The sequence below is a fragment of the Hibiscus syriacus genome, unplaced genomic scaffold (assembly GCF_006381635.1).
Source record: "Hibiscus syriacus cultivar Baekdansim isolate YM2019G1 unplaced genomic scaffold, ASM638163v2 tig00009796_pilon, whole genome shotgun sequence".
NCBI classification, from domain to species: Eukaryota; Viridiplantae; Streptophyta; class Magnoliopsida; order Malvales; family Malvaceae; genus Hibiscus; species Hibiscus syriacus.
In genome coordinates this window covers 78,264-106,234 of record NW_024062201.1, presented here as the reverse complement: position 1 = coordinate 106,234, position 27,971 = coordinate 78,264, and the positions used below count along the sequence as shown (strand labels likewise).

General features: G+C 35.7%; 2 protein-coding genes and 2 pseudogenes across 3 annotated transcripts; 2 read left to right on the top strand and 2 right to left on the bottom strand.

Annotated features, from left to right (window-relative positions):
* Window positions 1-97: 97 nt before the first annotated feature.
* On the bottom strand, window positions 98-5,624 carry LOC120203311 (annotated as a pseudogene).
* Window positions 5,625-9,578: 3,954 nt separating this feature from the next.
* Window positions 9,579-14,601, top strand: LOC120203313 (SNF1-related protein kinase catalytic subunit alpha KIN10-like). Of its 2 annotated transcripts, none has more exons than XM_039203628.1 (11): window positions 9,579-9,650; window positions 9,733-9,940; window positions 10,910-11,053; window positions 11,153-11,361; window positions 11,531-11,662; window positions 11,876-12,061; window positions 12,889-12,978; window positions 13,078-13,161; window positions 13,341-13,472; window positions 13,754-13,996; window positions 14,123-14,601. In XM_039203628.1, the coding sequence occupies exons 2-11, from the start codon at window positions 9,751-9,753 to the stop codon at window positions 14,234-14,236; spliced, it is 1,524 nt and encodes a 507-aa protein (XP_039059559.1). In that variant the 5' UTR covers window positions 9,579-9,650; window positions 9,733-9,750; the 3' UTR covers window positions 14,237-14,601. The 2 variants fall into 2 exon arrangements, with proteins under 2 accessions (XP_039059559.1, XP_039059558.1); XM_039203627.1 differs by having other exon boundaries at window positions 9,634-9,650; window positions 9,734-9,940; window positions 10,910-11,094; window positions 11,179-11,361.
* Window positions 14,602-16,437: 1,836 nt separating this feature from the next.
* LOC120203289 lies at window positions 16,438-19,522 on the top strand (annotated as a pseudogene).
* Window positions 19,523-19,944: 422 nt separating this feature from the next.
* LOC120203310 (probable ubiquitin conjugation factor E4) lies at window positions 19,945-26,107 on the bottom strand. The gene is made up of 16 exons (XM_039203621.1): window positions 25,100-26,107; window positions 23,963-24,167; window positions 23,618-23,769; window positions 23,216-23,498; window positions 22,979-23,131; window positions 22,316-22,519; window positions 22,098-22,210; window positions 21,896-22,010; window positions 21,717-21,806; window positions 21,408-21,611; window positions 21,220-21,315; window positions 20,959-21,081; window positions 20,735-20,827; window positions 20,465-20,629; window positions 20,281-20,370; window positions 19,945-20,202 (listed from the first exon to the last, which is right to left on the bottom strand). The coding sequence occupies exons 1-16, from the start codon at window positions 25,969-25,971 to the stop codon at window positions 20,023-20,025; spliced, it is 3,138 nt and encodes a 1,045-aa protein (XP_039059552.1). The 5' UTR covers window positions 25,972-26,107; the 3' UTR covers window positions 19,945-20,022.
* Window positions 26,108-27,971: the final 1,864 nt, after the last annotated feature.

The following is a 27,971-nucleotide window of genomic DNA, read 5'->3' as shown; positions in this document are numbered from 1 at the left end:
AAATATAAATAAACAGTAATTAAAACATGTTGGTACAAAATTTATTAATATGATTTAGTATACAAAGAAAATGGTTTCCGGTAAAAAGAGATTTTATGTGCCAAAACAAAATTTTTCAAACTCTAATCCCTTTTTGTTTGTAGAACAAATGGCAACTCTACCTGCAAACTCTTCGAATCAAGGGAATAAAAAATTGGACAGTGTACTGAACTGGTGGTCGGACCTCCGGTTCCAAGTTCGACTACAACGGAAAATATGGAGTTGCCATAACCAAACTATCAAGCTTCCCTTCTTCCATGGCTCCAGTTCTGGACTTTCTGAGATTTTGCAATGGTGAACATGTATGACTGGATTTTACATCATCTTCAAACAGATTTGTGGTCTGGGATTTTCCGACTGCTTCTTCAAACTGTCGATTCAATTGATGGAATGAGCAACGCCCCGTCGGTCAATGGAAGAGTGGTTGTCTTTTGCTGTTTTGCTTGTACCTGCTCCAGTTCTTGTTCCGTGAACACTTCGGATTGCAAAGATGGGGCAATGTTCTTCACATGCAGCCATGTCAATTGCCAGAAACTCTCTCCGCCGAGATCATCACTCGGCACGAGCACCCCAGTAGTCTTCATCACGAGCAGAGTGTTCTTGAGAAGCTCAGGGACGAATTCATGCATTTTTTCACCACGTTTCCCTCGGAACTTGACTTTCATGCATCTCTCCATACGATCGAGAACCCCGAGCCATAATTTGCAGAAGGATGGTTGCTGCAATAGATCCTGTAGTGACAGTAAGAAAGCTTTCGACAATAATTTTGTGGCTAAAACAAGTGTACCCTCCATTTTCCGGTACTCTTTTGAGGAGCTACCCTGTGCAATTTCTAGCAAATCGTCCATTAATGAAAAAATCACATGGTTGAAACACTGGAACCACAAAGCATTCGGAATCTGAATTCTGTCTACCCCTCCTAAAGAACTCTGTAACATTAAAACGGCATGGTTCCTCACCTCTTCCCTCTGGTCCTAACATACCGCCCTCAGTCCACGCACCAACCTCAACCACATCTCTCCAATGTCCTGACTTACTTCCAAAGCAGCCTCCTCTTCCGCAGCATTCCAAGCCTCGAAAGACCATCTTACTAGACAAACAACTGAACCTGCCATCATGTCTAGGGCAGAAATAGACCTATCAACCTCTGCGACCCGAGACTCAGCAAACTCCCTTGCCGCATCCACGCAAAGAACATAATTAGACGGCAAAAGATGTGCCCCCTCATACATGATGAATGCTAGTGCCTCGAATCCGAACTCGGATGCTTCTGGATGTCGAGCAGTGATAAATAACAAGGAGATAATCGTGCGCCAACCCAAATGGGATCTGATGTGAGTTGCATTTGCTTTCACGAGATGCATGACTTCTTGCGTGATAGGTTCACAATACGCATCAGCAACCCGAGCATCAAGTTTCAATATTAGTTGCATGGACTTTAGAAGCTCGTCGGTTATATTTTCCTTATAAGGAAGCAGGCGCTGGCATATCTTAAGGAGCCCAAACACAGCTTTTTCAACTAGAGTGCATGGTACCGCATTCTGCTGGACAATATCCGATATGTGCTTGTATACCTTTTGCCAGATTATCAAAATTCTATCCCGGTTATTCAGTGTGATAGTGATCAATAACTCCAGGCAGAAGACTGCAGTGTTTTCATCTTCAATTCCTTTGCTGAATCGACATGCAGCAAAGATAATGGCATCAACAAGTTGCAATAAAGACTCCGCTTGGAGAAACTTACTCTCCATTAATATATTATCGATGTGGCATTCCTGTACTATCTCACGAAGACACTGTTGAGCAGCGAGCTCTTCCTCAGTCGGGTACAAATTCGGCTCTTCCATATCGAAGGATAGGAATTGACTGAACCGTCCAATCAGACTAGAAGATTTCTGGGGAATGGCTGCAGGTGCTGTCTGTGTTCTTTGCAAAGAACTTGTAGCAGGCTTACCCCGCTCATGGTCAGAGGAGGACTCGATTTCATCAGCTGCGTCACTAGCTAGATATGCAGGTAGAAGGTCGAGCTTGTGCAAGGTTAAGACACAATCCAATATGTTTTTCCAGCCACTGTGGATACAATCACCATAGCTATTTGCTATAGTGAAAACTGTTGTGGTTGCCATCCTCGCTCTGGCATCATCTCCGAAGGAAACAATGGCCTCTTCAATAGACAATGGAGTTGAGAGGTTCGTAAATTTACAAAGAGACACAACCAAATCATCCAATACATCACCGGAGCGATAGTGCGCTGAAATTTTGGCAACAGCCAAGAATCCCTCTATGTACATTTGCAAAACATCTTCATGTTCCACTTGATCGAAAACCACAGATATAGCAGCAATTGTAGGACCAGACAAGATAGAAAACATATCAAGGTCAAGGAGTGCTCTAGAATCGCATGCAATGAAAGGGGTGCTTTCTTTGGATTTGTGAACCACATTAATCCAGCGGCTTGAAGTCATTACTGAGAAACCAGAACCTTGATCAGGGATCATCTGAATTTCGTTCTCACAGATAGAGTGGTAAAGCTCAGACAAGTACTCTCGAGGAAGATCTTTCCCACCATTGATGAGTCGATTGTTACGGATAAAATCTTCTTCAGTCATCTTTTTCTTAACCTGTACATTGTGCTGATCTGTGTTAAGCAATATGAGTGAATAAGACAACAAGAGGGCAGCATCTTTATTACACAATATATGTGGTGATAGCTCGTAATATCTTTCAGCAAATGCCTCGAGCACTCTCTGTATCTTCTGTGATTCTCCAGGCAATCTGAAAGTTCCCAAGAAAACACGTAATGCTGAATCTAGATTCATGTCACTAAAATCGAAGGTCTTCACAAATTCATGAAGCACCTGAACACAAAATTCATCATGATTTCCTAGAAAATCTCCGATAAGATTCTTATCTAGCCCAGTTGTGTACCTAAAGAATGATGCTACACTTTCTGGGTCAAGCTTATCAGGTAATAGATGGATTCCTTGGAGAAATTCCAGACCTTTCTTTGGATCTCGATTAAAATGATCAGCTCCGATTGCCAACTTTCTCTTGAAGTTCTTCATCTTTCGGACAAAAGGAATCCAAGAATTAGGATCACTGTAGTTCTGACATTTCAATGTCCAGAAAGCTTCCTATCCCTCACAATCTGTCGATTCCTCATTCGATATAGGCAATTCATTGCTGATTCTCTCAGCCATACCCTTTACCGTAGATACCAAACCATCCAGAGCAAGGATATGCATTGCAGACAAAGGTCCATTCACGGGAAATGCACTCTTCGACAACAGGTTGACAATGTCTTCAAAAACATTACTGCAAGTTATGTCATAATCATAATTAGCATACATCTCGGCCACAAATGTCTGCTGCCTGCAAAGGTCGACCAAAGCTTCCAAAGCAACCTCCTGCTGTTGGTAAGAAGACCCGTGCTTGCTTTGTGCAAGCTTCAAAAGCACACATGAAAAGAAAGCTTCGAGCTGCACTTTTAGTTGCGAGCGCAAATGATAATAGAGATTGAGGACGATGCTACATACAGTAGAAAGAATAAGTGGGCTCAAGGATAAGCCAAATTGCATCAGATTACGAAACAATTCATCCTGAATTATACCGAATAACTTGGGATGCTTGCTTAATGATGGCCCACCCAATTCTATAGCTGAATTAATTAAACCCAGGGAAAAGAGTGGAACATCTTCATCGTATGCTACAGGATTCGATTTAGGGCTAATACCAATATTTTCAATGACATTTAACAGAGAACACAAAAACTGAAATATCTCCACCATGCATGGGATCCCAAAAGGTGCAGACATCAATCTTTCATCATGTAGGGCATCCGTCTTCTCTTCCCTTTCGCCAGACTCAATTGTGTCGGATTCAGAACTGGACTGCACCAACGAAGGACTATAAGTATCAGCAGCAAGAGAGGATGAACCATCACAAATGGTACCAACATTTCCATTTTCTACTTGTGAACTTCCAAGCACAAGATTCCCATTTTGTTTACCCACCTGTGAAATAAAAAAAGAATTTCATAGGTTAGAAGGCAACAAATGAGTTACTATGTTCAACTAAGAACCCAAACTATGACAAAAATTACCACTCCTGAAGTAGATAACAAGCTTTCGTTGGCCATCTCATGTTCAGTGCTGCAGATCTCAGGAAGATGTGAGAAAATACACCTAATCAGTTCATGCATTGTATGCCGAGCTATCCGTTGCAACAGTTCACCTTTGGAGCTTGCTTGATGAACAATACGAAAGCATGTATTTGCTATCATGCATACATGCTTATTACTCAATCTAGTTGCTGCCTTACTTTTCATGCAAGCTAAAAGAACTTGAAGTATCTTCATTAGTACCAATTCTTCAGAAGCTGGATCAGTTACCTCGAACCGGCAACTCATCACAGCATCGACTATCAGATGCATAGCTTCTTCCACATTTACACTATCCACGTCAAGTACATCAAGGGTCAGGATTTTATAAATGGAAGACAAGGCAACACCAGTTATCGGTGCACCAGTTTCATCAGATTTAATTACATCCAAAAACGGCTGAAGGTACACAACTGGATCAACATTTTGGCACTGATATCCCCATGAGAAAATTTGTTTCCGCAATTCTTTCAAGGAATGGATGAGAGAGTGCTCGAGCTGATCATCATCTGCAACATAACGAACTCCCCACCGGACATTTCTCCTCATGACAGCCAGAACAGCCCCAATTTCAGAATTAATCATACATGCGAAAGCACCTTTAGAAGGCTTGACAAGCTCTCCATTAAACCCACTGTAACTAGATTGTGTAATTAGATCCCCCATATTCAAACAAATTCTTAATGAAACTGAAAATTATTTCTCAACCAAGAAGCCGGAAACTACTCAAACGAGATTGCTAAACTCGGGCAAAATCCTGCTATCAGCTGCAATCAACAAATGGATGTCAAAACAATCGAAATCGAATATAAACTAGGAAATGAATGTTCTCAGATGCTGCCTTAAAGGTGAAGAACGAAGATAAAAGTTAAGCCCTTTGATAACCATCAATTACCAGTAGTGTATTAGTATGAACTTCACTTGGATTATTCTAAAGTACAAGACAAATAATTAAACTACGCAGAGTCAAATACTATCCTCTGGAATTAAGCAGCAAAGGGCAAGAAAATTTGAACCAAAGTAACTACAAAACTGAAGATTAAAAATAACTAAATCGAGATCAACACTCGAGAGAAAGAACAATAAAAACCCAATAAAGGAATCAACGTGTAGACCTAAAATAAATTGAAAATAATTCAAAAATGAAAGAAAAACCCAAATTCAAATCCCAGAAACCAGATCCAATCCAATTCATCAAAACGCAAACAAAATCATACTAACACTTGAACAAAGAAATATGATTCGAGGTCAGTATTTTAAAGGATGAATCATGATGCATCAAATCTGGGTCGATTTGGAAGGTAAAACAATCTTCATTCAACCCAAAAATAATCAGGGGAAAAACTGGATCCAGTGCGGAAATTTGGTACCTTTCTCGAGGATTCCAATTGAGGGAATTTGGGAATAACTAGGAAAGGAGTGAACTCTGAAGAAATTTTGGAGCGTTTTGGGTTACATGGGAGTAGGGATAGGGATGGGCATGTGACCGGACCCGAACCCGATGAGTTTCGATTCGATCAGATCAGATCGAGTTTTTTTTTTAAATTGGGTTCGAGTTAGATTTTTTAGTGTAATATTTGGGTCGAATCGGGTCGGTTTGGATTTAGAGTGAAAAATATTCGATTCGACTTTAAAAAAATATATAATTTTATTTATATATATATTTATGAATAATTACAATAATATACCTCTATATATATTTTTTTTCAATTAAATCATTGTTTTTATTGAATAAAAATAATATTTTTTATTATTTCGATTCAATTGAATTTTTAAGTTATATATTAGTTCGAGTTCGGGTCGGATCGAGTAGAGGGTCCCTTGTTCTCCGATTGGGTGGATCAAAAATCCGACCCAACCCAACCTATGTTCATCCCTACATGAGAGTGTGTACGGAGTTGGAAATATGAAAAAGAAAAGATTTTTATTTATTTTTTTGTTGGATCACAAATTTGATCTTTGTTTTTAGAAAATTTCTTATTAGGGTTCTAATAAAAGACAAGTATTTTTTAACAACTTATTTTTCTTATTTCAAATTCATGTGTTATATTTTAGGTCAAATGCTTTGCTAGTCCTTGTACTGTGTAAAAGTTATAGATTTTATTATTATATAAAGGTGAAGGGTCAAAACTTTTAGAGATAAAATACATAGATGGTCCTCAATTATAGAATATTATTTTATTGAGTCATTTGATTACATTGTTTTGTGGAGTCTTCTAACTATTGAAAGTTATAAAATGATCCTCTAATTATAGGGTATTATTTTATTGAGTCTTCCAACTATTAAAAGTTACAAACTCGTCCTTTTATTAGAAGATATCTTTTATGATTCGTTTGTCGATGCAGTCAGATCTGTTTGTATCTACTTTTTATTCAAGTTTATTTGGTTAAGGTTTTAACATTTCTTTATTTGGTCATTGTGTGATCTTAAGTAGTTAGTTTTTTGTATTAAAAATTATAGAAAAAATGTTCTAATTATTTGTTTAGTTTACTCTTACGATTGTAAATTATCATTGTAATTTGAATATTTTTTTAAAATTTTAATAAAACTAAATGCTTTAATCTTGTTAAAAATATTCAATATAATATTTATATTTTTAAAATATTTTAATAGGGTAAACTACGCGGGTGACCACTAAACTATTTCCCATTTTCATTTTAACCACCGATGTTTCGATTTGATCAATCAGATCACTTAACTATTTAAATACTTCAATCAAGCCATTGCACGTGAAATTTTTAATGGAGGAGATGATGTGGAAGTTGAAAAACTTGGTATAATTGCTTATTTGGTCCTCAATATTTATACATTATATCATTTTAGTCATAATTTTATTCAATTAAACTAAATTTAATCTCCAATTAAATTATAACATGTGTCCCTACTTGATTAGAGAATATTTTCTTAATTTTTATTTATTTAATCTAATATTTTTCATCAAATAAGAGGGTGACACATGTGACAGCCCTAGTGCCAATTTTTGTTGGGTTGTCGTGTTAGTGTTGGTGGTTAATCCATTTCTGTAGTTTGTTTGCTGAATAGAATAGTACAGATAAAAGGGAAGACCCAATTTGCCAAAAGCTGAGTTTTAGAAGATGAGTTAGACTGGAAATAGAAGAAATTGGTAAATGATATAATTTATGAGCATTGAGGACCAAATATGCAATTATACCAAATTTTTAATTACTACGTCATCTCCTTCATTAAAAGTTAATGGTCAATGGCTTGATTTAAGTATTTAAATAGTTGAGTGGTCTAATTGATCAAATCGAAACAACGATGATCAAAATGAAATTTCTCAAAGTTTAGTGGACACCTGTGTAGTTTGCCCTATTTGATACTGTATTTATATTTTGATAACATATCTAATACAATATATATATTTTTTAAACTATTCAATATAATACTTATATTTTTAAAAAATATTTAATATGATACATGAGTTATCATTTTATGTATTATTATAATACTTAGAGTGTGTTTGGTTCAGGGATATAACATTACTCTAAGAATGTTATATTACATTGTTTTGTTTGTTTAGCAGAAATATAAGATTACAGTGTTTGTATAGAGTAATATAAGATTATTTGGATGCATATTTTACCAAATTGTCCTTACGATATATATTTTTAACAAGTTAAACTTTAATACTAAATTATAAATATTTGAATGAAAATATATAAAAATATTTTAATTGTTACATTGTCCAAGTTTAAAGAAAAAAATACATTTAACATATAATTAACATAATTAGTATATCAAACTTATATTTTTAAATCATTTTCGTAAGTATCATATTTATTTATATAAGACATAATATAATAACAAAAATAATATGGTGGTCTCAAGTAGACAAATATGTTATTTTTTAATGTGTAAGATCTACTTTTTAATAACTCAAAATTAAATATTATTTTAAATAATTATATTTTTTATAATAATAACATTTTCACATTATAAAATTACAAAATGATTAATATACAAATATTAAAAATATGAAATAATTTTAACTACTCAAATTTATTAATATTTTACTAAATTAAACTCTTTGTATATTATTATTATTAAGTTTGTAATTTTGAGTGAAACACGAAGAACAAAAATTGAGAATGGTCCATATGAAAAGAATTCATTTTTTTAGGGGTATTTGTGTCCAAAGTGGTGGGAATTGTTCATTATCTAAGAATTTGGAGGTCATGACATTCTCAGTATTTTAACAAAAAAAATCTACTATTGATAATAAGTTATTACATGGTAATGATATTTTTCGTGAACTAAATGTGAGAATACGATTTCGAAAAAGATTATTCCCTTTGATAATCTTTTTTTATAATCTTTTTCGGGAACCAAACGTCTTTTTAAGGTTGATAACGTTAATGCTAAAGCAATCGATAAAAGTTTTAACATGTTGAAGTTTTTTTAAAAACCATTGATTTTATTAAATAATAAAGTATATTGAATTATAATGTAGACTTACTATCATAATCATAAATTAAGCGCATAATTATAACATTTTTCTAAAATTATTAACATAAAACTAACAACTTAAGATCGTACAAGGATCATACAAGGAAAGTTTAAAAAAACATAACCAAAAAAACTCGAACAAAGATAGATACAATAGATCTGATTGCATCGACAAATGAACCGTAAAAAGGGATCAAGATATTGAAAGTCCACTGACGAAACCACAAATCATAGATGAGCGACATGAAAAAACTATCCATGAACGCAAACCAAGTAACTAAATCCAATCAGATAGACTAAAATAGGGAAGATCATTATGGTAATAAATAAACTTCATCTTGATCAATTGTGACGAAAATCAAATCAACTCTTAAACAAAAAATAAAAAATAATGGTCAAATAATTAAAAAACGTGTCAAAAGATAAAAAATATATCATAAAAACAAATGAAAACATAAATAAAAATAGATTTATTAAAAATTAAAAATAAGAGAAAAATAAAGATATTATATAAAAAACAAAAGATAATAAAAAAAACAAATATACCATATTGACCTTTTAACGTGATGAAGTTTTTGACTCTTTTTTTCTAGTAAATCCACATAGATATGTGAAAAAAATCAAAAACAAAAAAAATATTTTTTTCAAATTGTACATCCATCACATTGGAAAATTTAAAAAGTACAGGTTCCAAATTGCACATTTTAAAAGTATAAATACCATATTGAAAATTTCTGTTAACGTAAAAGTACCAAATATGTTATTATCCCTTCTTTTGATTAAAAAATCTAAAAAAATATAATAAAACGACAAAAGGGGGGCATCACGGTAATTCTATCGAATCCTAAGGGCGAGAAAATAAGGAAAAAAGTCAGATTTTTAGCCAATAAGAACAAAAAAAAAAAAAAATCGCTCGCTATTTCTTCTCCGATTGGATTCTCCATCTAAAACAAAAACTAGCGAAGGCTGTTCCGATCGAATCAGGTAATCTCACTTAATTCTCAAGATTTTTAACAGATTTGATTCAATTGATTTTGATTTTTTATACATATTTGCGTTTTTTGAAGTAAAAAAGGGAAGGAAAATGGATGGATCAGGAGGAAGAGGAGGAAGTGGAGCGGATAATGTATTATCGAATTACAAGCTTGGAAAAACGCTTGGAATCGGCTCCTTCGGAAAGGTTAAGATTGCTGAACATTGTTCCACTGGTTATAAAGTTGCTATTAAGATTCTTAATCGGAGAAAGATTAAGAATATGGAGATGGAGGAAAAAGGTAAATTCTTTTTGGAGAACTTTTTTCTTCATTCTTTATTTTGGTTTTAGAGATTGAATTTTAGGCTTTGTTTAGTCTTTGAAGTAAGAAAAATAGCTTGATAATTAAGAATATAGTAATTTGTTAGATTAACGAAATTTGCGACATTAATTTGCTTTGTTTGGTAGAAAGTTGGGAAGATGAATAATGTGAGGAGGAAATTTGAAAGAAAATATTTATATTTTAAAAATATTAAAGAAAAAATAATTTTCTTCCAAAACATAGCTTGGTAGAGTTGGAAAATTAAAGAATAAAGCTAAACATTTAAAAATACATTACCTAGCTCGCTCAAAATTTATTTTCTTTTCACTTTCCACATTTTTGCTCGATCAAGCACACCTTGAGTCTAGCATTGATTATAAATTAGATTTCTTGTTTTTTTCGAATGTTTTTTTAGAGTTTGCTATTTTGAAGGATTAAATTTCTTAGGTTCAGTTTGATTATTAATTTATTACTTATTACATTTTCTGCATGTTATCCTGCTTCCGGAACTAAAATAAAAAGTTATCAATTCAAATCAGTGGTGGATCCAGAAATATTTTTCAGGCTGGGTACATATGTATTAATAATAAAAAAAATTCCGTATGGGGCAAACACATAAAATTTCATATGGGCTCCTTTAGTAAAATGAACAACTAATATTCCGTATGGGGCAAACACATAAAATTTCATATGGGCTCCTTTAGTAAAATGAACAACTAATATAAAAAAAATTCGAATTTCAGGTGGGCACAATAAAATTTTAGGGTGGGCATCTTTAGTAAAATGAACTAGTATAAAGAAATTCGGATTACAGGGTGGGCATATACATGCATCCGCCAGTGATTCAAACTTTATAAACTGTCTTGAGTCATGATTGCATGGATTCTTGCATGTGGTTGTCAAATTCCTTAGAATTATTGAATGAGGAAGACTTCATCTTTGGTGCAGTTAGAAGGGAGATTAAAATTTTGAGATTGTTTATGCATCCTCACATCATACGACTCTATGAGGTCATAGAGACAGCAACAGATATCTTTGTTGTTATGGAATATGTGAAGTCCGGAGAACTCTTTGATTATATCGTGGAGAAAGGGAGGTTGCAGGAGGATGAGGCTCGTAACTTTTTTCAGCAGGTCTGGTTGGAAATTCTTGTTTATTACTATTAATTACCATCATTGTTTTTCTTCTTAGAAATTATGTATGAAATCTTTAAGCAGATAATTTCTGGGGTGGAGTACTGCCATAGAAATATGGTGGTTCATCGAGACCTGAAGCCTGAAAATTTGCTTCTGGATTCCAAATGCAATGTGAAGATTGCTGATTTTGGCTTGAGCAACATTATGAGAGATGGTCATTTTCTGAAGACAAGTTGTGGTAGCCCAAACTATGCTGCCCCAGAGGTAGGAGTCCGTGAATTTTAAATGCCCTTGTTATAGGTTTTCTTTAATTAAATTAATGGTGGATTTCTTACATTTATTGTCGTATTGTTTCAGTTTTCTTTAATTTAATTGAAATTTGTATCATGTCATGATGGCGTTTCCTAATGTGTATGGATCTCCGTTGTTATAGGTTATTTCTGGGAAACTGTATGCTGGACCTGAAGTGGATGTATGGAGCTGTGGTGTTATATTATATGCCCTTCTTTGTGGCACCCTTCCTTTTGATGATGAAAACATTCCAAACCTCTTTAAGAAAATAAAGGTAAGTGACATCATATTTTAGTCCAAGATTTCTAGTAGGTCTTTCAAAATATTTATTAGTTAATTATATGCTTATGCTCATCTTATTTTCACTTTGTAGTATTTCTGTCCTGTCAATAATTTTAGAATCAGATTTTCGTTTTTAATCATGTTTCTTACCTGCTTAGGTCCTTAAAGAACTGATACCTTGTGTTTGGTATTATTTTTCCGTCAGGGAGGCATATACACGCTTCCAAGCCATTTATCTCCTGGTGCTAGAGATTTGATTCCACGGATGCTTGTAGTAGATCCAATGAAAAGAATGACCATTCCTGAGATCCGCCTGCATCCGTGGTTTCAAGCACATCTTCCAAGATATTTAGCTGTCCCCCCACCAGATACAATGCAACAAGCAAGAAAGGTTGCTGATTTTTTCTCCCAACTTCAAGTGTTCAGCTTCAGCCTTCAGTTGTAAATATACTTATATAATGCTATATTGAACACTGAAAGGCATTGACGTGATAAAAGTAATCATCAGGGTCTAAAAAGTATACCTAGACTGCACTTTCCTGTGAAATTTTTAACTCTCGTCAGCTTCTGGATGTAGTTTTGGTACATTGAATACCGAATACCACAGTTTTTATAACAGGGAGTACCTTTTCAACACCCATACCTTTAAGGTTCCCCCCACCAGATACAATGCAACAAGCAAGAAAGGTTGATGATTTTTCTCCCAACTTCAAGTGTTCAGCTTCAGCCTTCAGTTGTAAATATGCTTATATAATGCTATATTGAACACTGAAAGGCATTGACGCGATAACTTAAAAGTAACCATCAGGGTCTAAAAAGTATACCTAGACTGCACTTTCCTGTGAAATTGTTAACTCTTGTCAGCTGCTGGATGTAGTTTTGGTACATTGAATACCGAATACCACAGTTTTTATTCCAGGGAGTACCTTTTCAACACCCATACCTTTAAGGTTGATGTAAGATACTTTGTAATCATCGACTTTTCTTGCTTGTTGGACTCTTGGAAATAGATTTACTCCAATAATCTACTTCCCTACTATTCTCAACCCCATAAGTGACACAAGCTCGGATGTTTCCTGGATCATATAATGAGATTTAGCTTGTGATTTGGTAGTGCCAGAGAAGTTATTAATTCTACTAATATTAGATAATTTTAATTTCAATACTTGATATTATGCCATGTCTTAGTTCGAGTGTCTGACTGAAACATAATTACAGATTGATGAAGAGATACTTCAGGAAGTGGTCCGAATGGGATTTGAAAGGAATCATCTGGTTGAATCTCTTCGCAATAGAATTCAGAATGAGGTTGATCCTTCTCCAACTCATTGTCTTGATGGTACTGTCGCCTACTGTTGAGTATCTTCCAGGGAACCGTTGCTTATTTCTTATTGTATTATCTTCCAGGGAACTGTTGCTTATTACTTACTATTGGACAATCGTTTCCGAGTCTCAAGTGGCTATCTTGGAGCTGAGTTTCAAGAAACTATGGTGCGTGTTATTTGTAATTTTTCTATTTATTGTTGACATTGCTTATCTGAAGATGCCTCATGGTTATGGAATCCACTGTTTAGGACATATTTCTGTTACACTAGTTAATTGACATCGTCTTTCTTCTTCCTTCACTTATTGAGTTCGAACTCTAATTCTTTTTTTAATCTGTATTTTAGGAATCTGGCTTCAACCGCCTACATCCAAGTGAACCTACATCTCCAGCTGTTGGACACCGCCTTCCAGGATATGCTGATTATCAAGCAATGGGTTTAAGAGGCCCCGAGAGGAAATGGGCTCTTGGACTTCAGGTTGAGTTTTGAATCTCAAGCAGTTTTCCCACACTGGTGACTTTGTATGATATTGATTGTAGTCTTTTGGGTGATTATGCTTCGGTCTATAGGCATTTTGATGTCCATGCTTTTTGTTTCTGACAGTGACTTACTATGGGGGGAAATGAACTATAACCGACATGATAAATTAAGAAGTTCATACAATTAAGACTAGATTTGACATGTAGCACATGTGGACGGCCACTGGTCAAACTAACTCCTTTTATGTCCCAGAGTTTAACTTCTGTTTTTATATTCAGTCTCGGGCGCATCCTCGTGAAATCATGACAGAAGTTCTCAAAGCTTTGCAAGAACTCAATGTCTGTTGGAAGAAGATAGGGCATTACAACATGAAGTGCAGGTGGCTTCCTAGCATACCTGGTCTTAATGAAGGCATGCTCACCAATCCCGTGCACAATAATCACTATTTTGGTGACGAATCAGCCATTATAGAGAATGACAGTGTTACCAAGTTGCCGAATGTTGTCAAATTCGAAGTGCAGGTAATGAATGTCTTAACTGATTATTGTGAGAGAACATGGGAATTTTACCGTGCAGTGTAGTTGTAGAATATCAAATGCCCTCAATAAAATTTCTAACACTTTTTCTTCTGCCATGGATATCAACAGCTTTATAAAACACGGGAGGAGAAGTATCTGCTGGATCTTCAAAGGGTTCAGGGGCCACAGTTTCTCTTCCTGGATCTTTGTGCTGCATTCCTTGCACAGCTCCGGGTCCTCTAAAACGAGTATGATATATTTCCAAGGACCCTTCTCCATGAATCTCCTATGATGCATGTGAATAACAACATTCTATGTATATCTCTCTTTTTTGGGCGTGCGTGTGTGTGTGGAGCCGGTTGTCCAAGGCACTATTACTCGGTTCGGTTATGTATGTTAGTCCAGCTTCCAACACTGTGCCTTTACTGGTGATCATGGTTTCAGCAATGTTATGGAACCTAGGGGAATTTTTATGAATTATCGTGATAGAATTTACCTTGGTCTTGTGGAATTCACATAGGTCGAAATTTCGATGATCCTTTTCTTGTTCGGCGTAATCGGGTGTAAGCGTCAGATACGAGTATGCGACTTATTTTTTCTTTTTCGAACTTGTATATTCATGTGCTAGATATCAGGTTTTAGTTCATGCATCATATCTATCTATTCTTCTCCTGTATATGGTTGGACTTTCCAGGATGAGGTGCCCTTTCTTGCTTGAGCAAAAGCAGTGTAGCACGAACCGAACGATCTCTGTGATAAAGGAATTATGGTTATTCCTTTAGGTTTCGGATTCGAGCATCAGAAATGTTAAGGGTGTGAACTGTCAATATTAAATGGCCGAGACTTGTCTTTAAACATGTATTATGTTGTATTTACTACGTATTAATCAAAAAGAAAAGAAGAAAAAAAGCAGTGTAGATTGCGATATGGTTCACAAAGTTGAGAGTTATTTAATCTGAATTTAATTTATTATTAATTTTATTTTTAATGTAAATTTTTTTGTATTTAAAATAGTAAAAATAACTTTAAAATGTTATTTAAGAATTTTTTTCTTTCTTTCTGCATTTCACTGAATTTCCCCCAAAAAATATTATATGGAACCATACATTTCAGTGCGAATATTAGCATTTCATGGAATAAAGAATAACCAAGTGGAATAAACTTGATTTTGCTTATAAAATTATTTGTTTTCAAACTCCAATGGTCACTAAAGTTTGAGTAAGTTTTTGTTTTCTCTTATTGAAATTTCAAAAGTTACAAATTGGTCATTAGCGTTATCAATTTATAACAAAATGGTAACTCGACGTTAACAGTCGTTAACTTTGATGATAGAAAGTGAGAATATGAAATTGAGTAAAGTACACAAATGGTCCATCGACTACAAAATGTCGCTTTATTAAGTGCATCGACTATTAAAAGTTACAAAATTGTCACTCTACTATTTATTATATTCCAAACTCATTTTTTTCGTTAAAAAAATTGTTGTCTAAGTTGGACGTTAACATGATGGTTGAGGCATGATAGTTGCTTGAGATTCTAGAATCATATTTTATCATATCACAGTCAGCATGTTAACGTTCAACTCAGAATACCGTCAATTTTTAACGGAAAAGGACGAGTTTGGAACATAATGAATAGTCGGGTGATCATTATGAAACTTTTAATAGTCGAGGGACTCAACAAAGCAATTTCATTTTGTATAGTCGAAAGACTTTATTATATCCTACGGTCGGGGGACTATTTGTGTACTTTAACCTATAAAATTCAAGTCATAAAATACGACTCGTCAACTTTAATTTAACTCGACTCAACTATTAAAAGTTACAAAATGGTTACCCTACTATTTATTATGTTCTAAACTCATCTTTTTTCATTAAAAATTAGTTGTTGTCTAAGCTGGACGTTAACATGATGGCTAAGGCATGATAGTCATTTGAGATTCTTGGATTATGTTTTATCATATCACAGTCAACGTGTTAACATTCAACTCATAATACCGTCAATTTTTTAACGGAAAAGGACAAGTTTAGAACATAATGAATAGTTGGGTGATCATTATGAAACTTTTAATAGTTGAGGGACTCAACAAAGCAATAGCCCAAAGAGATTCACCATCTTCTAAATCATTATCTTTCATGTTCTTCTTCTTGTTGCATGCATTTGAAAGCTTTGTTAATTGCTCTGATCTTCGTTCCGCCATGGCAGTTTCCGATCCGATCTTCCTTTTTAACAGCACCGGAATCCCATTGAAAGCGTAGAGTGAAGCTGAGAATTTCCTCTCGTACGATATCATCGAGTGTTCATCTGCGAAATTCTCAGCTGCCATTGTTGGTAACTGAAGCTCTTCAAAGAACTGGAAAGGAGAACAAGACGACTCGATTCCAATCTCGTCCAAGATCTGGAAATCCAATGTCCCAGCTCCATCTTCGTTATCAATAACGCTCATGGCATTGAAGATTTCATCGTTCGATAAATCTTCAAGAACATCGTTCGCATTGTTGATACTAACAGGAGGCGGCGAGGAAGAAGTTGGAGGCGGCGAGGAAGAAGTTGGCGGCGGCGGCGATGGAGAATACGGATTATATTTGTTAGCTTCGATCCTTTGGAGAAGACAATCACTGATCTTCGAAGAAAGGGCCGGAGTCGGATTCAACGTCGACGATAATGATGAACAACAAGGCCAGAAAATCGTTCTCGTATTTGCTCAGCGAAGCAAGCAAGCGGCTTCGTCGTACGCCCTCGCCGCTTCTTCCGCCATATCGAATGTGCCTAACCAGACCCTTATCTTTTGTATAGTGTCTTTTATCTCCGCCACCCGCATTTTGACCCCTACTCTTTTTTTAAAGAATATTTTGACCTTTAATATTTCATTTTGGGTAAAAAAACCGTATCTATAGATAGAAATTCTTGATTAACACTTCAAAATATGAGCATTTTTACTCGAAAATGAAACTTTGAGGATCAAAGTGCTCCAAGAAAAAAAAGGGGCTAAAGTTAATATTCTATCAAATATTATGGGTCTTTTTGGTGAAAATGAAACTTTGTGGGCTAAAATGTTCTAACAAAAAAATATAGGCCAAAATTATTATTTTGATAAAAGTTGGGGGTTAATTTTGATATTATCAACACTCTTTTTGATATTAACACTCGAAGTTCGGTGATTTTGATATTATGCCTTTCCAATATTCCGTACATATATCTGTTAATTGTCCATTTGCTTACCTTTGAGTTTTGCAGATCGGACAGGGCACATACAGCAGCGTGTTCCGAGCACGGGAGGTTGAAACCGGGAGGATGGTCGCATTGAAGAAGGTGCGGTTCGACAACTTTCAACCCGAAAGCATTCGGTTTATGGCTCGAGAAATAACGATTCTACGCAGGCTGAACCATCCGAAAATCATGAAACTGTAATGCGTGATCACATCCAGGTTTTCGAGTACATGGAGTATGATCTTTCTGGTCTGTCATCTTGTCCCTATATCAAGTTCAGTGACGCTCAGGTTCGTTTCTGCAGCTCATCCGATTCGACATGCGTTCGTGAATCCGATCCGATGATATCTTGAATGTTTAAGAAGTTGAGTTTAGATTTACCTTTGTGTAGGTGAAGTGCTATATGAAGCAGCTATTGATGGGGCTTGAGCATTGCCATTTGCGTAATGTGATGCATAGAGACATTAAAGCATCCAACATTTTGGTGAACAACCAAGGAGTTTTGAAGCTGGGGGATTTCGGATTGGCGAACATCTTAACCTCGAAGAACAAGCATCGGTTAACCAGCCGAATCGTCACTCTCTGTTATCGCCCTCCTGAGCTTTTGATGGGATCCACGAGTTACGATGTCACGGTGGATCAATGGAGTGTTGGCTGTGATTTTGCTGAAGTTCTTATGGGCAAACCTATTCTCAAAGGCAGAACCAAGGTGAATTTTAAACGACGATGAAGATACTCGTGTCGAATATATACTCGTAATCCGACACTCATACGGCTATGTGATTTTTGGCAGGTTGAACAACTCCATAAAATCTTCAAACTCTGTGGATCGCCACCAGACGAGTATTGGACGAAGCTCAAGCTCCCTCATTCCACAATGTTTAGGCCCCAACATCCTTACGAGAGTTGTCTCCGACAATGGTGCAAAGAAATCCCGGCAACAGCCTTGAACTTGTTCGAAACTCATCTTTCCATCGAACCCCACAAGCGTGGGACTGCATCGTCTGCACTTGCATCGGAGGTAAAGAAAGAAAACACTAATGCCTCGCCGCCATTAAGGGATTCCACTTTCACTTCTCGATTATTTCACGTCCATGATCTTTTTTACGGTCTATGTTCGGGGTTTATGATCTGTTTTCACTTCTCGATCGTTTCAGTACTTCTGCACAAAGCCCTACCCCTGCGAACCTTCGAGCTTGCCCAAGTATTCGCCGAAAAAAGATTTCGATGCCAAGCAACAAGATGACTTACGAAGGTGAACTTCTCGGCCGAATTTAGTCGCCTGCATTGCCTATGGCTAACAATTATGAATCATTGCATTGTTCATAACATTTCAGGAAGAAGTTTGGAGCTAAAATTCGAGATCCAGTAGGAGTAATGAGAAAAGCAAGACGACCTCGAAAATCATTGCAAGAAGCTAACAATTTCGATAAAACAGTGGCGAAAGAGGTACCTGCAACTAGGGTTGTAAACGCGTCGAATCGAGTTCGAGTATTGCTGAGCTCGGCTCGACTCGAAACCATGAACTGAAGCTTAAACTTAACTCGATTGAAGTCTTGAACTCAAACTCGAAACTTAAATACAAAAAATCTTATACTGCATTTTTTTAAAATCATCGTATAAATATTAATATTATTAATAGTTTATTTTAAAAAAAAATAAAACCCTAGTATATTATATTCTCGAGCTGTTCGTTAGCTTTTCAAATCGAGTATCAACCAACTCGTTTCGGTTCGTTAAGAACTCGAGTCGGATCAATTCTATTCGAATATTTATCGAGTTTTTGACCGAATCGATCTCAAGGAGACCTACCTGCAACTCCCAAAACTGCAATTGATTCAGCCAGGCATTAACACAAACACCTAACGATGATGTATTTTTCATACCCTGTACATGAATGAACAGCAGGACAATGGAGTTACTGCAAATCATCCGAAACCCAAAGCAGGCCTGAATCAACCAGTCGACACGAGATCGGAGACATCGCAAGTGACAACGGTGTCTCGAGGCGATGTTTTCACCGCTCCGCCGCCGGTGACCGGATCGAGCAGCTTCGCATGGGCGAAGAAGCAAAAAGAAGCGAGATCTACGCTTTCTTATAATCAACCAAGTTCGATCAGTGAGATAATCGATTCATCGATCTTCATCCTCAAAAATGCAGACACCATCTTCAATTCATCGAAACAAGAGAATCAAGATGTTTCTGAAGGTGTAATTGATCAACAAGCGGATTTGTTTGACGCCATTGATGGGTTTCCTCGTGACTACCTGATGACTAAACACAAAAACAAGGCGAGAATCAGTTTCGATAATCTGTAATTCATCACAATTTTTTCCTCAAATTTTCACATTAATGAACATTTTGGTTCGCTCTTTTAATTAATCTACGGTTTCAATCATCAGATGAAGATTGGCTATTCGGGTCCACTAATCTTTGAATCGGATCAAGTTGATGAACTACTTCAAATGAATGAAAACCATATCCGGCTAGCAGCTCGAAGGACAAAATTTGGGTAACAATAAATCAAATGATGTCGATGAAATTATAGTTTAGTTATCGGTATGCTGAGCGCACTTTAACATGTCAAATCAGAAAATTGTTGACCAATTTGACAAATATGTTCAATTTTTATCATATATTTGAAGAATCCCTGATAGATAGTAAGCCTATACTATGTCCGGTTATGTGTCGGACACAGACGTCGAACTCGAACACCGATTCTCGAAAGAAAATAAAGAGCTATATATAACATGAATACATATATGGAAAAACATAATAAATACACAATTCGAGAAACTATGATGAACCCTAATTCAACCTAATCAATTAACATCTCTCCACTGGTTGGTTGTATTGTGCCTTTAGAGCTTTGCATGTTCAAGCCTTCTCCATGCTTCTTCAGTTCCTGGGACCTGACAAACTCTTCAATTCTTGCCTTAAGTTCGGTGTCCGGAATCAGCATTTCCGCGGTAAGATGAGATCGGTTGAATGGATCGGTCTGCAAATCATATCGAATTAGCACGACATTCTGGCAAACGTTATCGTTATAAGAACAGAATATGTGAGGCAGACTTACGCCATCGCTTAGAAGATGTCTCTGGATAACAGGTCTGTCTATTGTGATTCTCGAAGATGGTAAGATCACCGGATCCTTCATCAACGTATACTGCAGGAAAGAAGAGTGTGTTAATGGTCAGTTAATTTCTGTTTGATGAACTCTGAAAGTAAACAAAATATAGCTGGAATGCAAATAGACATACTTGAATTGGATCAAGGAATTCATCGGGTATATCTCCGAGTGCCGCTTCGGCGTCCATGGCCTCTGAAGCCGCAGCCTTGGCCTTTGTACCAAGTTCAATAAAATCTTGTATAATCCTCCCATCCTCACCGATTCTTCGAAGAACATCTGCTGCAGCACTAAACAACTGGAGCAAACCCGATTTATCAGGTTGTTAGGACTCAATGAGAGCATCGATGCACAATCAGTCCATTACTTAATTTAACGAATGGCTGAACGCGGGTAAAAATACCTGTTCGTTGTACGATCGGCCATCACTGGAGATGGCGGTGGGAAATATGTTTTTGGAATCACCCCTCGCCAGATGAACATATATGCGGACAATCTTCAAGTACAAGCAATTCGCAATACATAAAATATCAGTTAAATTCGAAGTCACTTTCTAATCAAATTATTAACTTCTTACTTCCTCATTGTTTAGAATATACTCAAATGAAAATTCTACATCTTGCTAACCTGCTTGAGTAACTCTTTCGGTCGGAATTCATACTTTTCAGGGTCTTTCAGCGTAAGAGATTTTCTTTGAGGGCCGACTAATTGCAATAAAAAGTAGTTGAGCATATTTGCCACTCTTTCGACCTGGAAAAAGGAACACGGAACAAAAATGGACAAACCGAAGCTTAGAAGAATCGAGATGAGATGGTATAACATTATCAAACGTGGAAACTAGGCGGCACAAATTTGCCAGATGACAATGTATGGATGAAATTATGTTACCATCTCAGGGAGTAGAAAAGGAGCTGTAATCTGCTCGGATGTAAATGCCAGCATGCTAACATCCTCATTTGCCAACTTCATATCAATTCGTATAATCTGAAAATAATCCGTAAGAAATGTTTAATCAAGTCTAAATTCAAAAACACAAATCATAGGTATACATGCAAAGGAATGGAAGGGAAACCGACATTCTCCTGGGAGTGGAACAGTCTAGTTCTCTCTTGCCTCTCCTGAGCAGGCCTGCGTTCCCATTCTGCCGTATTTGACATCTCGGCCTCGAGCTCTTTGAGTTCAAGGATTTTGTTAAGACTTTCATCGAGAAGGTAGATGCTATCGTTGATCAGGAAATTCAAGAAATTCAGATAAACACCCTTTTCTTCTTCCTTCGCAATCTGATAGATATTAAATTTCAATAAAATTCGGAAAGACATTGATTGTTAAAGCAAAAATGAATCGTAGAAAGTTCCACATGTATGTGCCTGTGAAGAAGACCCTACCTGTTTCCAAGCATTACGGTGACTAGGAACTTGCCAAAGATATTCAAGAAGTTCGGCAATGTTATGTCGGATGTTGAACTTATCATAGAACTGCACATAGAGAAGCAACGAGTGAGTCAACAATGAAAACTCGAAGAGATTAGAACATGAAAAAGAAGCAACTATAGGTAGCAAATTACCTGTGTATGAGAACCTGTGAACTCAATATCAACATATAGCTTTAACAGATTCCGCACAAGATATTCCAAAGATAGTTGATGCCCTTCAAATAGTGTCGATGTCGCAGATGAGCCACTGGAAAGAAAGCAATAAATAAAGAGTGAACTTACATTCAAGAAACATGGGGAAACAGTATATATTCTTCGAATGAGATTGACTAACCTTCTACGTGGCATCCAACAGTTCAAAACTTCAACCATTTTTGCTCTGAGATACGGGTTCTTGATAAATTGCGGACTTGCCATAAACATGATAATAAAATTCATAAAATCATCCTGACAAAGCAAAAAGCAAGAGAATAAATAAATAAATAAAATCGTAATGATACAATTAAATTTGTGGTATGACAAGACACATAGCTATCTAAATCCAAACCCTACCAGTATAACCCCATCAAGAGCTTTTGGAATCCGGGAGGCAAATATTAATAGTTCCATAGCATCTTCCACAAAGTGCTCTGGCATCGAAGCAAATTCCATTGGACATGTAGACGGCAGGGGCATTTTGAATCCACCAACCAAGCCAACTAACCAAACCACCATTAGTCGATAGAATGAAAGTGCACGCTGAATAAGCACCCCGTCCTTGTGAAAAGAAGAAAGCAACACAATTCAAATTCTACCAAGTTTATATATTTCCTTTCCACAAATATATCAAAAGCAAAGAAAAGATGATCAAACAGATATAATCATATAAACAGAAAATCTCCTATTCGACACAAACGGAATGCTAAATAAGGAATAAGAGGGAAAACAACAAAGAGATTGCCCTGAATCTACAAGATAGACTACATGCTTCTAATTAACAACAATGGCACCTATTCACTTCAAAGTTCAGTAGACAAGTAAGTGTCCAGGTACCTATTTAATGTAGATTTGGGTATCTTCAAATTTTTTTCAAGTTTTCAATTTCTTTGCAGGATACTTGCAGAGTTATATCCTCATACCATATCCAAATATGCATAAGACACATGTATGTTCAAGAAAACTAAAGAATGAGAGCAACATATGCAGACACACTAAGGAGGAGGAGATAAGATGTACCCTCAAAATTTGTGCTTCGTAACAGAACTTTTCCTGTGTATACAATTCGATCTCCTTCTCAAGCCTCGATATATCGAGCTCCAGTTGTGGAGAAGGTGTCTGTTCTTGCATAGCTTTTAAGCTGGCCAGTGCATCTTCACTTCTCGAAATGTCCTGGGTGACAGCGTATCAAATAACTCGACTAATCAGTAGATGAAACAAGAACAAAAAAGAGCTCAGTAAGCAGTGATGCATTACCTGTACAAGATGCTTAAAGTCTGAAAATGCCTTTAGAAGGCCCAAGTTAAGTACCCTAGCTGTTATAAAGAAGCATTCACAAATAAATGTATATTTAGCTTTTACACCGCTACTTTGGGTAGGCTTCACATTGTGGGTACTTCCTGAACTGGATGCATCTTGCATTTGCCTCAAACGATTTTCACCATCACAACTTAGTCCACTCCCATCAATTTTTACAGGATTAACTTTATCAATCCATTCAGCAACTTCTTCCGAGGTAGCATGCAGAGCAGTTAGCCCCCTAAAATTGGTTCACTATCAATACTTAAATAAAAGGATTCAAAGCGTCTAACAGATTGAAGAAAAACAATAATGCTCCCCATTGAAAAAAAAAGGGAAGAAAAAAATCCACCACCTCACCTCAAATCCAAACGATTACTGTTGAAGACATAGGTTGGATCGATTTTATCGATTTTTGATAAATTTGCATCCAAAAATGGTTCTGCAAGCCGGAGCATAACGGCGCTGAGATTGACAAACATGCCAGAACTAGCACAAGATATAGGATCCACCTATCAAACAGGTCCACATAAACAAAGTGTGAACGAGGCCAGACTACATAACCAGATTTACAATTAAGAAACAAATCAGCCTTTCAAGTTAACCATTCTCAGGTAGAATAAACCAAAGAACAAGTTCTTGATGCAATAGTTAAGCTCTTGATGCAATCTAACTTAAACTTGAAAACAAAATTAGGAGGGAGACCTGTATATGGGCCCTTGATGCATTTTTATTGATGACTTCTGCAAGATACTCTAGGACACTGTCACGGGTCTCAGCGTTTCTAAGGAGACAGAGAAGAACATCAGCCAGATCATTGTATAAAGTATTCATGAGAGTCTTGATTGTGGTGAATGAAGATAACAAGTCAGCCGCTCGTCTAGTGGATGCGTCTGAGAAGCACTGCTGGCTGTAATTTCAAAAGAGAAAATCCATTACTGGACAAAAGCTAATAGAAGGAAAAAGTCAGAGTGACAACAATTGCATAAAAACAATTACAAGTGAGAAAAAACTATACTATGAGACAAACACAAAGGCATGAATCTTTGATAACAATTTAAAATTTCTGTAATTATACTAATAGAAAGAAGATTCAGTAATTAACTACTGCAATATTTGAGGTATAAAAAATTTAAAAATCAAGTAGCTTCCAAATAAATAAAGAGCCGAATCAAACATCATCGTATGGAACACACTCAAGCCAAAGAGAATATTACATGAACGTATAAATAATTCAACTAAGAACAAACCATTGAACAAAAACTATGAAACTCAACCAATGCAAAGAATCAATCTAAATTTAAGAAGGAGGCCTTTAATGAGGAAAGGGTTACTCAATCTAATTAGAGGTCACCCCGACAAAACTTGAGAGGAGCAATCAAGACAGAAACAACAATAACGGCAAACAAGCAACATCATTCAGAGTCGGCCCTCAACAAAGACTCCAATAGTTGACATCATCAAAACAACAAAAGTTGAAATTGACTGCCATTGCTAGCCCACTCTATACTAATGAATAAATGCTTCCTAATTACTAATGTATTATAACCTCCCTAAGATTAGTTACCCTACTAAAATGAACATTCAAAACACTAGTTTAAACTCCATAAATTTTAGTACCAGATAGTCAAGGACTTCAACCATTCAATCCAAGGTTAAAAGCATAACCGCATTCAGCAATGCCAGCTATGTTTCCAATAACTACTCATACAATGCACATAGCCACTAGAAATCTAGACCTGAATTAAAAACGATAGTTATAATGAGGTAAAATTCGTTCTCAATTAACACAAAAACTAAAACAAGCATTACCACAAACACAAAATCACAATCTAAACTCACCCAACATCAGGCTGGCTCTTGAAAATCGTATGATCAGGCAAAGCACTAACATGGAAAAAGGGACCCAAAATGCTAGTCATTTCAATGACACGTCCATTCAAGTAAACCCCTTTAGGAATCCACCATGGATGATTAACCAGGCTCTTAGCACCAACGGGAAGTTTAACCAGATACGATAAAGCTCTCAAAGGTTGCTGAAAATTCCCCAAAACAGAAACTTTCAAAACACTCCCTCTTAAATCCTCATACAACCCTTTTAAGATCGGGTCTAGAGTATCGAAATCCGAATCCTTGAAGAACTCTTCAAAAAACCCAGGTGGGCAATCCACGCCTCTTCCAAAATCGTTACCTCCAAATCCATCAAGCATAACTCCATTCGAAAGTTCAGCAAAGAGTAATGGAAACAAAGGGGAATTCGAAGACCCAGAAGGACGCACTTTAGGTTTATTATCCCTTAATTCACCATTAGAGAACAAATCGGGATTCCCCAGATGAATCCTAGCATAAGAAACAGCCAGCTTCTTCGCCTGTTTAGCGGCGGATTCCATCTCGGAACGCAGCGTTTTGTCTTTCATGTTGGAAATCTTCTTGATTTCTTCATGGGCTCGCTTGTAACAACCGATGAGATAATCAAAAGAGGGTTCCGAATTTGGGAATTCGCCGGAGAGACGATCAATCAAAACCCTTTCCATTAGATCACGAGAGAGTAAAAGATTCTTCCCTTCACTTAAGATCTCAGCTGCCGTCATCTCCAGGTAAACAACCCTTGGATCAGAAGACGATGGATTTTCTTTAAGGGCTACGAGGAAGATTTTCCTGAGGATTATATCCTCTATTTCTTCTGGGGTTCTTTGGGGTTTTTGGGAAGCCATAGCTTCGAAGAAAACGAAATAAAAATTTAGCTCTTTTCCCGTTAAATCTTCCTGGGAAACAAACGGGGTCCTAATTATTCCTATGAAAAGAAAAATAAGGGGCTTCGAAGAAAATTAAGGCGAAAACAGATGGAGAAAATTCGAGGATGTTGGATGATTGGGAAATCTAATATATAATATATACTAGAGTTTAACTCCTCTTTGGCTAGGGATTTTGATTTTAATTTACTTCAACATCATAAAGGTTAGATGTGTATTTTAGTACCTCAATTTGGACTTATAATGCAATTTAGTACCTAATATTTTTATCTAATTAGATACTTGAATTATGTTTTAAGATTCAATTTGGTGTCTAAAGTCCTTTTCGACTAATTAGATTCCTGAATTTTACATTTTAGGTCAAATTTGCACTTAAACTTTACTTTTAGACCAAATTAGTACTTATTATAAATTGTTTATCTGAATAATATTTAAATCATGAAGTCAAATTTATGTACTAATTTGGATCTAAAATCTAAATTTACATATCTAATTGGACACAAAAAAATTTAAGGGTAAAGTACACAAATGGTCTCTCGGTTATAGGATGTCACTTTGTTGAGTCTCCTGACTATTGAAAGTTATAAAATAGTCTCCCCGAATATAAGAAGCTATTTTGTTGAGTCTCTCAACTATCAAAAGTTATAAAATAGTCACTTGACTATTCGTATGTTTCAAACTTGTCACTTTTTATTAAAAAAATGATGGTCGTCAGAGCTGAACGTTAACATGCTCACTATGATATGATAAAATACTGATCTCATAACCGTTTGAGTCGTATTTTGAGGATTCGGTATATGTTTACATTATACTATCGAGCTAGTGCTTCAAACAACATGTTATCGAACCATTGCTTGAAAGCAACGACGATGTCGATATACATCATTAAAATATGATTTTATCATGTCTCAATCAGCATGTTAACATTCAGTTCGGACGGTCATCAATTTTTAATGGAGAATTTGGATCATATGAATAGTCAGGTGACTATTTTTAATCGAAGGACTCAACAAAACAATGTGATGATCATTTTATAACTTTAAATAGTTGGACTCAACAAAACAGTGTCATCAAGGGACCATTTGTGTACTTTACCTAAAAATTAATTAATAAATTATACCTTAAGACTAAATTTAACTATCTAGTTAGATATAGAAAAAATTACCAAATTCAAATAGCTTTGAAGGGAACAAAGTCCAAAATAAGTTGATTTTAAGGTTATTTTAAAATGATAAATATATAATTCTAATCTTATTTTGATTTAAGGTTTAGTTTAGTACATGAAATCTTCTTTTAGTTTCAATGAGGTACATGAACTTAATTATTTTGTATAAATTAATACCTTAACCTAGTTTTTTAATTTAATTTGATATTCATATATTTTTTTATTCAATTATATATTTGAAATTAACATTTTAATTCAAATTAAACTGATTTGGTTTTTGATTTGTTAGATTAAAAAAATTAAAAATCCACATGTCATATAGGCATGTAAGTGAAATGAACATTCAGCTAATCGTTCGTGAACCGTTCAGCAAGAACATCGCTTATGTTCATTTATTTATTAAACGAGTAAACATGAACAAAAATTTCATTTAATCAAATAAACGAACATGAACAAATGACTCGTTCGTTCACTTATGTTCGTGAACGTTCTGTAATTCGTTCATTTATTTTTGTTTGTTTATGTTCGTTTACATTCGCAATTCGTTTGTTTATATTCATTTATGATCGATAATCCATTCGTTTTTTTTTTCGTTCATTCGTTTAATCAAATTTATAGTTATGTTCGTTTATTTATATTATTTTAGGAAATTTTGTTTTATTTAAAAGAAAGTTATATTTTATGTTCGTTCATCTATTTTCATTAGCATTACTTTATATTCGTTTACATTCTTTTGTGTCCAGGCATGGATCGAGGGGACGGGTGGGGACAGTCGCCCTTGAAAATTTAAAAGTAT